This window comes from Trichomycterus rosablanca, chromosome 19 (assembly GCF_030014385.1).
Source record: "Trichomycterus rosablanca isolate fTriRos1 chromosome 19, fTriRos1.hap1, whole genome shotgun sequence".
NCBI lineage: Eukaryota > Metazoa > Chordata > Actinopteri > Siluriformes > Trichomycteridae > Trichomycterus > Trichomycterus rosablanca.
In genome coordinates this window covers 8,830,652-8,844,495 of record NC_086006.1, presented here as the reverse complement: position 1 = coordinate 8,844,495, position 13,844 = coordinate 8,830,652, and the positions used below count along the sequence as shown (strand labels likewise).

Below are 13,844 nucleotides of genomic sequence, written 5' to 3'. Positions count from 1 at the left end.
CCTAGTTTTGGTTCACTTATGCCGTAAGAGGAAAGTGTAACTAAAACTGATTGATCCTGAGTGGGAGTGGTCTCTTCCAGGATGATTTTTAGGTGATGAACAGCATTTGATTGTTAGTTTTAGCCAAATGAGAAAAGAGAAAGCAAGGTTGAAATAAAATATTCTATTAATTTTAGGGTCCTTGTCAGTCAGAGGCACTAAGATGTGACCTACCTCTCCATCCATGCCTCCTTTCCTCATACAGCGCAGCTGAGTGTAACATACTGTTGATTTATGGTGTTATGAGTAACTTTTATTTATTTATTATTTTATTTGTTTTTCCCCTTTTTCTCCCCTTTTAGCGCATCCAATTGTTCAATTTGCATCGTGCTTCCTCTCTGTCTATGCCGAACCCTGCCCTGACGGAGGTGATTGAAGCTAACCCGTATCCCCTCCGAAACACGAGCAGCAGCCAGATGCATCTTTGCCACCCACACATTGACGACTTTGGCGCCACCTAGCGTTGCATGCGGAGAGACACACCCTAAGGGCACCCTCTCCCATCTCTGTGTAAGCGCCTCCAATCAGCCGGCAGAGAACGCAATCGCATTCTGACAGAGAGAGACCCATATCCGGTTCTTTGTCCCACCCCCCACATGAGCAACCGGCCAATCGTTGCTCATATAGCCACTCAGCTTCGAACCGGTAAAGCAAGGCTGGATTCGATACCACGCTTCTCAGAATCCAGCCCTGGTTGCAGCGCGTTTCTTTTTACCGCTGCGCCACCTGAGCGGCATGAGTAACTTTTAACAATAACTTTGCACTCTAATTAGCATTACAAGTTTTAGGAGCACTTTGTAGTTCTACAATTACTGACTGTAGTCCATCTGTTTCTGTTTCTAAAACACACTGTTTTAGCCTACTTTCACCCTGTTCTTCAATGGTCAGGACTATCCTAGGACCACTACAGAGCAGGTATTATTTGAGTGGTGGATTATTCTCAGCCCTGCAGTTACACTGACATGGTGGTGGTGTGTTAGTGTGTGTTGTGCTGGTATAAGTGGATCAGACACAGCAGCACTGCTGGAGTTTTTTTTTAATACCATGTCCACTCACTGTCCGCTCTATTAGACACTCCTACCTAGTTGGTCCACCTTGTAGATGTAAAGTCAGAGACGATCGCTCATCTATTGCTGCTGTTTGAGTTGGTCATCTTCTAGACCTTCATCAGTGGTCACAGGACGCTGCCCACGGGGCGCTGTTGGCTGGATATGCTGTTGGCTGGATATTTTTGGTTGGTGGATTATTCTCAGTCCAGCAGTGACAGTGAGATGTTTAAAAACTCCAGCAGTGCTGCTGTGTCTGATCCACTCATACCAGCACAACACACACTAACACACTAACACACCACCACCATGTCAGTGTCACTGCAGTGCTGAGAATGATCCACCACCTAAATAATACCTACTCTGTAGTGGTCCTGACCACAGCATGAAAGGGGGCTAACAAAGCATGCAGAGAAACAGATGGACTACAGTCAGTAATTGTAGAGCTACAACGTGCTTCTATATGGTAAGTGGAGCTGATAAAATGGACAGTGAGTGTAGAAACAATGAGATGGTTTTAATGTTATGGCTGATCGGTGTAGATTTGGACTCACCTGAAATCCTGTAAAAGGTAGCCTGTCATTTTCATTGAGGAACATTCATTGTCTGTTTTACCACTATTTTATCCGGGTCAAGGTGGCAGTGGGTCTGATTCATTGGATGAGAGGCAGGAAACACCCCAGACATGTTGCCAGTCCATCACAAGCAGACACACTCACATTCACACTCACGTTTTGTAGCTCCAGTTGGCCTGACTGCATGTCTTTGGACTTGTGGGAGAAAACCAGAGCACCTATAGAGGAAACCCAGACAGACACTTTAAAAACATGCAAACTTCACACAGGAAGGACCCTGGTTGTCCAGCCAGGGAATCGAACCCAAGACCTTCTTGCTGGAGGTGACTACTCACCGAGAAACAGTTTTGAAATTTCTCTTGTGTTAAATGAAATGAATGTTGACCACGTTGGGGGTATAGTGGTGAGCATAGCTGCCTTCCAAGCCGTTGACCTGGGTTTGATTCCCGGCCAATGCATATCCTTTGGGACAGTGGTAGCCTAGTGGGTAGAGCTTTGGGCTGTCAAGTCCAGCCACTGTTGGGCCCTTGAGCAAGGCCCTTAACCCTCTCTTCTCTAGGGGTGCTGTACGATGCCTGACCCCAGCTTCCAAACAAGCTGGGATATGCAACGAATTCCTTGGCATTCTATAGAACTAAAATGCTTATGGTGGAACTAACTTATAGGATACATAACTGCAATTTTTCTTAGCTCAGACATCCCAAGTTGCAAAAACTCATTTCAGAAAGGTACCCCCAGACACGACCTCGACCCTGACCCCCCAAGCCCAAAAAAAAAAAAAAAAAACTCTCGCACACACCAAAGGATATGGGTGATAACAGAACTGTTAGGAGCTGCTAACTGAGCTACTAAGCTAACTGTTCGCATCACAAACACATTAATGTGTACTACATAGTGCACTACATAGTGTGAAAGATAATAGATTTATGTTCCCTACATAGTGCACTAGATTGTATATTAGAAAAGAATTTATGTTCCTTACTTAGTGCGCTAGATAGTGTACTAGATAATAGACTTATGTTTCTTACATATTGCTTTAGGTAGCGTATTAGTTAACGGATTTAGGTTCCCTACATAATGCACTAAATTGTATATCAGATAACAGATTTATGTTCCCTACGTAGTGCACTAGATAGTGAATTAGACAATTGGTTTATGTTCCCTACACAGTGCACTAGATTGTATATCAGATCACGGATTTATGTTCCCTACATAGTGCACTAGATAGTGTATTACATAATTAATTACGTTCCCTACATAGTGCACTAAATTGTATATCAGATAACGGATTTATGTTCCCTACTTAGTGCACTAGACAGTATATTAGACAATTGATTTATGTTCCCTACACAGTGCGCTAGATTGTATATCAGATAACGGATTTAATATGCGATCTGGGAATAAAGTTTGTGTCGCTCTTGGCCGCTCGTTCTAGATTCCGGGAGATTTTATCTGACTTGCGGGCATCAGGGAGCCGCTATGTATATGTGGGAGACTCCCGGAACTTCCGGGAGACTTGGGATGTCTGTTAGCTTAATAGGAATGAGACATTTTGTTATGATCAGTCTGAGTGTATCATGTTTGCGACGTGTTAGATAACGCCAATTCCCCTCCATAGTGACTGTCACCCTCGTATATTACAAAAGCAAACTGTTTAATATGACATGTAGGGATAAAACTCAATCTGGCAACCCTGCACGGAACTAGTAATAGTCAGTGTAGCTTAGAGCGGACCGTCCTGTCGGGCGGAAACATCCGGCGTGTAGTTTTGTCAAACATGGCAAGTCGTAAGAGTAACAAGAAGAAGCTGGAGGAGGCTGATAAATATTCTGTGCTGTTACCGACGTACAACGAGCGAGAGAATTTACCTCTCATTGTCTGGCTGCTGGTCAAATATTTCGGCGAAAGGTCGGTGTATTATGGTTATCGAAGCGTTATCTCAAACAACACTGTGGTGGAGTCCTAAATGCTTCAGTATTGTAAAATGTAGTGCACTACAGTCAGTATACATGCAACTATTACATTCCTTAAGGAGTGCACCTATGTAGGCTATAGCGAGCTATTTGTTATTCAGCCTTTAGATACTAAGATGAGCTGTCACTGAGTGAGCGTTCAACGCAGATTCAAAGCTTTACATTAATCTGGATAAGTAATGTTATGGAGAAGTATTTAACTCAGATTAAGTTAAAACACCGGCTTAATGTCCATCTACAGCTAGTTGTTCAGATGTGACTATTATAATGAAATGAAAAACAACATATTACAGTACTGTGGTGACAGATCTGTACAAAGTTTGTCTTTCTAATGATGCACTAATACTGGGTTTATTTTTATGGACACTGAATTCACCAATAATAATCACATTTTATTAGTAACCAGGAATTAGAAGATGCTACATATGATGCTTAAAAAATAATATTTCCTTTAAGGTAGTGTTTAAGTTACTAGACTGGTAATCAGTAGGTTCACAACACTGAGACTAAGGGTTGTAACTGCTGGCATGTTATTTTACCCATATATTTTTATCTAGATCTTAAATAAAACAGGATTTATCTGATCACCTGACTTTCTTCCACTGCACTGATATACAGTTCTGATAGCTATAATGTTCAGGAGTGATCTTATAGTCAACTACAGATGTGGACATAAATCATACTGATTGAATCGTCTGTTTAGTTTGGGTTAATAACATATACCTTAATTTCTATATAGTCTTTATTTGTTTGGTTATTGATAATTATGAATGGATAATTTAGCAACACCTATTGTTAACAGGTACAGAAAATCAAGTATACAATCATGCAGTTACCATCAATTTACACTGGCATTTGAAATTGTCATACTAAAGAGTGACTTTGGTAAATCTGTGCCTTGTCTGTTCCTAGGCCATACTTGCTGATAGATTAGATTAGATTAGATTAGATTAGATTAGACAGACAGACAGACAGACAGACAGACAGACAGACAGTGTCATGGTGGCCTAGTGGGTAGCACTGTCGCCTCACAGCAAGAAGGTCCTGGGTTTGATCCCCAGGTGGGGCGGTCCGGGTCCTTTCTGTGCAGAGTTTGCATGTCTGCGTGGGTTTCCTCCGGGAGCTCCGGTTTCCTCCCACTGTCCAAAAACATGCAGCCAGACTAATTGGAAACACTGAATTCACCTATAGATACCTAGCCACTAGATGCACAAACCAGTGCATTGTAGTGCTGGTCCCAAGCCCGGATAAAATAGGGAGGGTCGTGTCAGGAAGGGCATCCGGCGTAAAATGCGGATCATGATCCGCCGAGAGCCGACCCCGCAACCGAACGGGACAAAGGCAGAGGAAGAAGAACTGATGAATCTTGTGTAATGAGTAATTACTGTTTCTGTCATGAATGTAACCAAAGTGTGTAAAACATGACGTTAAAATCCTAATAAGTAAATAGATAGGACTGAAGCATGTAGTATGTAGAAATGACCTGTCCTTAATTTAAACACCTACTACAAAGTCTAAAACCCAGGATAGGCATGGGTATCCAGGTTCTCGAAACACAAAAAAAAGTTTAAGATTTTAAAATGATTTTTTTATAATAACAATTATCATCAGTACTTTTGTTTACACTACTGTACATTTAATGTACCAACCTACTGTGAGATTACAAAGCATCTGTATTACTTCTACTGTGTGCAGTGGCTATAACTACGAGATCATTGTCATTGATGATGGAAGCCCTGATGGGACACTACAGATTGCGGAACAGCTGCAGAAAATTTACGGAGAGGATAAGATTGTAAGTTAGAGTTAATATAATGCTTTATGCCAGTGCTACCTTTCTTTAAAAATAATGAATTATAATTTCTTGTTTTTTTAGGTCCTGAGACCAAGAGAAAAGAAACTTGGTTTAGGTGAGTCAGCACAAAACACGTAACTTTACAGGATGCATTGGTTGGTCCTGCTGTTTACCACTGTTGAATAGCAAAGCAAGCCATAACCTCCCCAGTCCAAAAATGTCCTTGCCCAGCATCTGATCTCAGACCAGCCATAAAAGCATATGCTGCAGAAGCTTGGCAAAAAGTATGGGAGATGTTTACCACCAATAAACTCTACAATATCCATCCTATTATAAAAACAGACAGAATTTAATACCCCAAAAAACTATGGGAATTATTCATTTACACAAGATGCTGTATTGGACACACCAAACTCAGTCATAACTACCTGCTAAAGGGAGACCAGGCCCCCACTTGCCTCATCTGTGGAGCAAGAACCTCGCCAATGCATGCCAAAAGCAAAATCTCTACTGTACACCCTTACAATTATTCCACACCCTAATCCATTGATCTCCCACTTTGACTTTTTAAAGATAGAACCTTTTATTCAGCCATGATAATAGCCATACATACAAACAAAACCACTGCTGATGATATGATATAATAACAGTTGAAATTGCTTTTCAGGAACCGCATACATCCATGGTATTAAACATGCTACTGGGAATTTCATTATCATCATGGATGCTGATCTGTCTCATCATGTAAGAACAACGATTTTGTTTCATTTCTTTTATGATTTGTATGATTCTTATTAGATTCATAACAAGGTAATGAAGAAAGAAATCATCATTTTAGATCTCTGTGTTTTTCAGCCAAAGTTTATTCCACAATTTATTGAGTAAGTCCTGTAATACATTTAACTTATAACTTATAACATGTTAATTAATGTGGATTTTAAGCATTTTGTGCATTGCTGGATTTTTATTTTTTATTTTTGGTGTGTAGTAAGCAGAAAGAGGGTGGATATGACCTAGTGTCTGGAACGCGGTACAGAGGAGATGGAGGTGTATACGGATGGGACCTGCGCCGAAAACTTATTAGGTGGCAAAATACATTTGGTCTTACGCTACACTCCTTATATTGTTCTCGCTATAGTATTCTTATTTAACTGTTTACTTCACTAGGTATTGGCATAAGATCATTTTTTTTTTTTTATTTACCAGTCAGGGATCATTTAAAGACTAGTGTATTAGGCGGTTTTGAGAATTCTCTGTATATATATACAACCAGCTGCAACCCTGAATAGGACAAAATTTATACAAATTAAATTAATTAACTAAAAATACTCATGTGATTGTTGTATGAACAATGTACTGTTATAAAAAAATCCCTATTTTTTATGTTCCTGTTTTTTTGTCCCTCTACAGCCGAGGAGCAAATTTCATCACACAAGTGCTGTTGAGACCAGGAGCATCAGATCTCACAGGAAGTTTTAGGTATGATGCTCTTTTTGTGTTAGTTTTCTCGAGAAATATTACATTTATTTTAAACCTCCAGTGTAAATAAGTCACAAACAGAGGTTTACATAATGCTTGGATTTGTTAAACTTTAGACGTTTTATCATCCAGCATAGTTTGCAGTCAGTAAGGAGTTATTTATACTTTCAAATCAGTTGTTAAATTGATCTGTTTACCAGATTTTGTTTGGCCAAAGTAACTGTTTCTGCTACCAAGCAAGTGGTAATCAGTGGAGTAATGTAGGTACGATGAACAAAACATGCTGTTATCAGATATGAAAGCATGGATAGAAAGTATTTCAACCACTCGGATTGTTTGGTCGAGACTCAGCTCTGCAGGCAGGCTGGGCAGCTACATGAACAACGATTGGCTTGTTGTTCATACAGGGTGGGAGCCGGAGTCGGGACCTAGTAACTGAGCCGTACACAAAGCTGATCCATATATGAACTCGCCTCGTGCAGGTGAAAAGATGCAGTCGGCTACTGCACGTGTCTGAGGGGGCGTGTGTCAGTCTTGCTTTCCTCAATTAGCAGTGGAGATCAGCATCAGTAGAGAGGAAGCATAATGCAATCGGGTAATTGGAAACATTGGTAACTACACTGCAATGGCTCCTATGTACATGTTAACTATGCCAACCAAATGAGACATTCCTGGTTTGACTCCTACTTGGCCAGACCAAGTATTTTGCTTTAAAGTTTTTTATCAGAATTTTTGGCCTGTGTGAAACAAACCATTGTGATGCCACATTTGATATTCTGTTATTATACCTGTTGACTTATGCATGAATAATATTGATCTGTTGTTTTATGCTTGTTTTATTACCAGACTCTATAAGAAGGATGTGCTGGAGCAGTTGGTGGCGCGTTGTGTGTCCAAAGGCTATGTTTTCCAGATGGAGATGATTGTTCGTGCGAGACAGTTAGGCTACACCATTGGAGAGGTATTTGACTTCATATGTTCTATATGGTGTATACACGCATCTAATTAGCATTAGTTAGTAATTTTTACATTCCATTTTTTGGACATTCTGTACCACATTTTAAGTACTTGACTAGTTTCCCATCTAGCGTCTGACCTATTCCTATAATCTACACACTAATTTGTTTAACCAATAGCCAACAAGTGACAGCCAGTAATGAACAGATCATTATAAGCGCTCACTAGACATGCAGTTTTTGGGGGTTTTGACATTTGATTGCATATTAGAAATATGGAAATGAGTCAAGAGAGTTGTCCAAAAAGTTAAGGAACAAGGAAAAGGATACAACAAAAATAGCAGAGGCACTGATTGTTCCAAGAGATACAGTTGTGAGCATAGTATGCAGGTTCAAAGTAAAATACTATTATTTGGAAGGGCTTATGTCAAAAACAAGATGATGCTGATCATTATCATCTGCTTACAGTTCTTCCCAGATGCCTTTTAGTTTAAGTACTGGTATTGGGAAATCACATTAGAGCCTCATTTATAAACTCTCAGTCAACGGGGAGACTGTGAAAACCTGTATATGAGTAGTTCTCTTCTTGGTTTTAACTAGGGAAGTCAGTTGTACTTGAATTTGTGAAAACCTGATGCATTTTATTGTATCTGAGTGTAATGCCATCAAATATTCTCTTCTAGTCTATTGTAATGTCATTTAAACATAAAACAAAAATAACAATGACAGCCATTTAAGATTCTATTTTAGTGAGTGACAGTACTCAGCTAAACCCAGTCAGGCAATACTGAAATCAATTCTAAATAGTCTTTAGTATGTTTATTATTAGGAATAGTTTCCCCATAATCTTCATGTAACCCCCTGTTAGCAATGAATGTAACTGAAATGTTGTGTCATTCTGTTTTCCAGGTTCCAATCTCGTTTGTGGACCGTGTTTATGGGGAGTCCAAATTAGGAGGAAATGAAATTGTCTCCTTCCTGAAAGGATTACTCACTCTTTTTGCAACAACATGATTGACTGATATATATGTCTAATTCTGACTGATGCTTGTTATATTATTAAATATGTTTACAAACTGTAGCTATATATACTATGGTTTAACATATATGGATCTGATCATTAACACACCACAGATTAAACTTTGTTGTACATTGTGAAGGATTGCTGTTAAAGACACGCAGAGCAAGATTAGTTTAGAAATTGTATCAGGACCAAATTACATACACTGTTTCAAAAATATTAGAAAGCATTAAATAAAATGTATATGATTTAGGGAATAGTATGGTGGAATTTCTGGGGGTTAAAGCAAAGCTAACGTTGTAGTTGAGTCATGTTACAATTTCTTTTTCAATCAGCTATGGTATGGAAAGGGTTTTTTACACTTTTGATAGTTATTATAGTAACTGAAATGTTAAGATGTGCATTACATTGCTGATGAATAAATATTTTACAAAAATATTCACCTCTGTTCCTGTTTTTATAGATTGTAATGGTATACCTGTTTACAGCCAGCATATAAAGTCAGTATTTCTAGATGTTGTTTATATGGTTTCTTCTTCACGGAATAGAGTACTAATTTGCATTTGTACATGTAGCAAGAAATCCGTTTTACTGAAAGGGCTTTTTAAAGTATTCCCAAGCTATGTGACATAAGTTGGTTTTTAATGCAGTGCTGTCTGAAGGGGTTAGTGGTCACAAGCATCCAATTTTGGATTTCAGACCTGCCCTTTATACACAGAGATTTCTCTAGGTCCTTTGAATATTGTAATAATGTTATGGACTGTAGGTGGAGAAATCTTTATTTACTATTCACATTTTTTGTCTAAAATTGCCCTGCCACACCACTTTAGACTGCACTTTATTAATAATACCATACATAAATGCCCATATATACATAACCTGACTGTATCTGTAGTCAGCATAGAACGTGTATATATAGTGACCCAATAGTGTATAGATTTTAGACCTGATCGTCCAGTACTTTAGTGATACTTATACAATATGTCCATCATGCATACAGGCATAAAGTTTTGTCCTTTGTGTTGCCAAAACCGCCAGTAATCAGTGCTTAATATAATTGTCAGCACTTATCACTGTGCACTGCAATTCACTGGTACCCTGTCTGTGGTGTTCCTGCTTTGCGCCCAGTGTTTCCCGGTGGGGCAGGATCCACCACGACCCTGACAAGGATAAAGTGGTTGTTGGAAATGAAATGAAAAAACTAATCAGTGTGACTTATCCTACTAAAGTAGTAACTGAGTTTTGTCACTTGTGTGCTGAGTTGGTAATTAATATGTAACAAATGTGTAAGATGGAATACGGCATTGATTAGTGTAACCCATTGTACTGTAGTTATCTGAATTTAAATATCTAAAACTCCAGCACTTTATAACATACTATGTCCATAAAGCATAAAGATTTTGTCCGTTGTGTTTGGAATTGTTAATGCTTTGTGTTTATGTAGAAAAATGCACTAATAAGAGTTACGTCTTGTACTAAATTGTTAAACAGAGATCTAGTGGAGTTATAGGCTTAAACTCTAGCACTTAATTAATACTAACATAAAACATCTATAAAGCATAAAGATGTTATCTCTTCTCTCATGAATGGCTGATTGATAAGGGTTTAATAGAGAAAATGACACATTAGTGTAACTTATTGTACTTTATCATGGTAACTGAAGGGAGTAGGCCTGACGCCCCCACGTGTAAAAGTAGTCCCGGTTACTTGTGCGCAGCAGAATCAGCACAGCGCCACCACCTGAACTGAGTGCTGAGGCACTGTATACATCCGACAGTCGGCGGGGGTAGATACCCAGTGCCAATTTGACGCGTCTGACTCTGTCCAATCCACAAGCCGTATATGTCAGCTATGGTCCAATAGCGTTTGACTCGATGGCGCCCCCTATTGATATTTTGTGGGTCATTGCACACTGGGGTTGTTTACTGGCATTCTTGTGAGACTGAAAAAAAAATCCTCCAGGCTTGAATAGCTTGCTTTTCTGAGGTGTGTGGACTGCAGGTAAGTGCTCGTGAACAGGTAGATGAGTGAGAGTCATTTAATGAGTTTGAGTGTGTGTGCGTGCGCGTCGCCAACATGATTTGGGTGTTAGTGATGGGTATTCCGGCTCATTTTTAGTGAGTCACTTCAATTGGCTCAGCATACCAATAGGAATCGGTTCCTTCTATTTACAAACGACTCTTTATTCTGCAGCCGGATGGTTTTGTTTCTAACTTATATCTATTGTCTATATACAATTTAAAATTTAAAACATATTTTTTACCTCCCAATTAACATATTATTGTATTGATTTTTCTGTTATAAAATTATTATAATGTCAAAACAACGTGTTATACATTCAGTGATAAATTAATAGAATGCCTTTATTTGTAATATATACATAGGTGTACAGTACAATGAAATTCTTTCTTCATGTATCCCAGTTTGTTTGGAAGCTGGGTTCAGATTGCAGGGTCAGCCGTTGTACAGCGCCTCTGGAGCCGAGAGGGTTAAGGGCCTTGCTCAAGGGCCCAACAGTGGCTGCAAGGCAGAGCTGGGATTTGAACTCTCAACCTTTCGATTTATTGTCCAAAGCTCTACCCACTAGGCCACCACTGTCCTGTTGCTAATGACAGCATAATGTAGGGAAATACGTTGCAATTTGAATTGATTTCAGTTTAAAATGATTGGAATCTAAACCAGGAGAGATAAGAACATTGCAACAAGTCATGGACCCTCCATTTATATGTTATATGTAATTTCCCTGTTTATTAAAATATCCTTTATTAAACATGAACGAATAATATTGATAAGTTAATGCTGTAAATCAGGGCGGCACGGTTGCTAAGTAGGTAACACTGTCGCCTCACAGCAAGAAGGTCCTGGGTTCGATTCCCAGGTGGGGCGGTCCGGGTTCTTTCTGTATGGAGTTTGCATGTTCTCCCCGTGTCTGTGTTGGTTTCCTCCGGGTGCTATGGTTTCCTCCCAGTCCAAAGACATGCAAGTGAGGTAAATTGGAGATACTAAATTGTCCACGACTGTGTCTGATATAACCTGTGAACTGATGAATCTTGTGTAATGAGTGACTACTGTTCCTGTCATGAAAGTAACCAAAGTGTAAAACATGACGTTAAAATCCAATACAATTTTCTTCTCCTTATTTTAATTAGTAATAAAACCTTAAAGCATATCTAATCAGACTGACATGAATACTTGCCAGAATAATATAACCACAACAAAAACAGTATGGTAACCAAAACCTTAATATGACATGTTTTGGTGAAGTAAGCAGCTCTAGGAGGCATTCTGAGAAGGTTATGTTAATCAGGGAAGCATGGTGGCACAGCAGTGTAGGTTCCACATAGCACCAAGGTCTTGGGGGCCTGTGTCTGAACCTCACCTCAGACCACTGTTTTCTCATTTATATGTGGCCTACAAGTAAAATTGTAGGTTTCCTTAAACATACCGCGCAAAACCTGCTAAAAAAAATCACTGCGTAATCATAATTGTCTATGTACAGTATGTGTAAGTGTGTGATGCTCTGTGATGTATTGGAGCCTCTCCAGTTAGGTATTTCTGTCTGGTGCCTACGATTCGGATCTTGACCCTGATCAGGACAAATGAACAAGGGATTGAATGAATAATCACAACTGATCTCTTAAAGTATTATAGGGCGGCACAGTGGCTTAGTGGGTAGCACTGTCTCCTCACAGTAAGAAAGTCCTGGGATCGATCCGCAGGTGGGGCGGTCCAGGTCCTTTCTGTGCGGAGTTTGCATGTTCTCCCCGTGTCCGTGTGGGTTTCCTCCCACAGTCCAAAAACATGCCACCAGGCTAATTGGAAACACTGAATTGTCCTATAGATACCTCGCCGCTAGATGCACAAACCGGTGCATTGTAGTGCCAGTCCCAAGCCCGGATAAAAAAGGGAGGGTTGTGTCAGGAAGGGCATCCGGAGGGCGCAGCGGGATATTCTGCTTGCACACCAGCACAGAGTTTCTGAACTCCCCGGTTCGAAACTCTGTGTTGCCACCGGTCGGCTGGGCGCCGACTAGCGGGCGTAATTGGCAGTGCCTGCAGCAGATACTAATTGGCGTATCTGCAGGGTGGGGGCCGGACCATGTGTTGGTGGGTGGGTCTTCATACGCTGTGTGAGGACCCTGATTGGCGGAAGAGACGCCTGTGCAGAATGCAGGGGCGAGAAAAGCAGGGCTGTACACGTGTCGGAAGTGGCGTGTACAGCAACGTGCTCTCCTTGGATGCAATCTGGCATCTCTCAGCAGCGGAAGACCAAATTAAGTGCGCTAAATCAGGAGGAAAATGGGGAGAAAATGCATTTGAAAAAAAATTTAAAAAGGAAGGGCATCCGGCGTAAAAAAATAAATAAAAATGTGCCAAATCAATGCCGAGAGCCGACCCCGCAACCGAACGGGACAAAGACCGAGGAAGAAGAAGAAGATCTCTTAAAGTGTTATAATTGTGTATTGATCTACAGTACTGACTGATTCATTTATCAATTTATTTTATTTATTTATTTAGGCATTTAGGCAGTTGTAGCCTAGCGGTTAGGGTACTGGACTAGTAATTGAAAGGTTGCTGGTTCAAGCCCCACCACTGTCAGGTTGCCACTGTTGGGCCCTTGAGAATGGCCCTTAACCCTAATTGCTTAGATAATATACTGTCACAGTACTGTAAGTCGCTTTGGATAAAAGTGTCAGCTAAATGTAAAATGTAAATGTATTTAATAGTACGTTTGTAAATTATTTTGCATCACACTGTCATCAGATGACAATATATATAACTTAACTGACTGGTTTAGTCTGTGTTTGACTCGTCTTTGAAAAACGACTCCTCATGAGTCGACTCCCAACGCTCTTCTAATAGAGCCGACTCAAAGTGCCGAACTGTTCGTGAACAACCCCTCACCAGATCAAACACATATGTCACTTCCGCCCTTTTTCACACGCCATTTTGGACGGGAC

The 13,844-nt window shown here is 40.1% G+C and overlaps 1 protein-coding gene across 1 annotated transcript; it reads left to right on the top strand.

The window, feature by feature from the left end:
* The first annotated feature begins 3,392 nt into the window (after positions 1 to 3,392).
* On the top strand, positions 3,393 to 9,322 carry dpm1 (dolichyl-phosphate mannosyltransferase subunit 1, catalytic). Its single transcript, XM_063015593.1, has 9 exons — positions 3,393 to 3,568; positions 5,329 to 5,428; positions 5,510 to 5,543; positions 6,096 to 6,172; positions 6,284 to 6,309; positions 6,417 to 6,512; positions 6,839 to 6,907; positions 7,754 to 7,868; positions 8,773 to 9,322. The coding sequence occupies exons 1-9, from the start codon at positions 3,438 to 3,440 to the stop codon at positions 8,875 to 8,877; spliced, it is 753 nt and encodes a 250-aa protein (XP_062871663.1). The 5' UTR covers positions 3,393 to 3,437; the 3' UTR covers positions 8,878 to 9,322.
* Positions 9,323 to 13,844: the final 4,522 nt, after the last annotated feature.

Coding starts and splice junctions, on each gene's coding strand:
- dpm1 (XM_063015593.1), top strand. CDS start 3,438: ATGGCAAGTCGTAAGAGTAACAAGAAGAAGCTGGAGGAGGCTGATAAA. Junction 6,173..6,283: donor ATGCTGATCTGTCTCATCAT/GTAAGAACAACG, acceptor TGTGTTTTTCAG/CCAAAGTTTATTCCACAATT. Junction 6,513..6,838: donor CTGCGCCGAAAACTTATTAG/GTGGCAAAATAC, acceptor GTCCCTCTACAG/CCGAGGAGCAAATTTCATCA.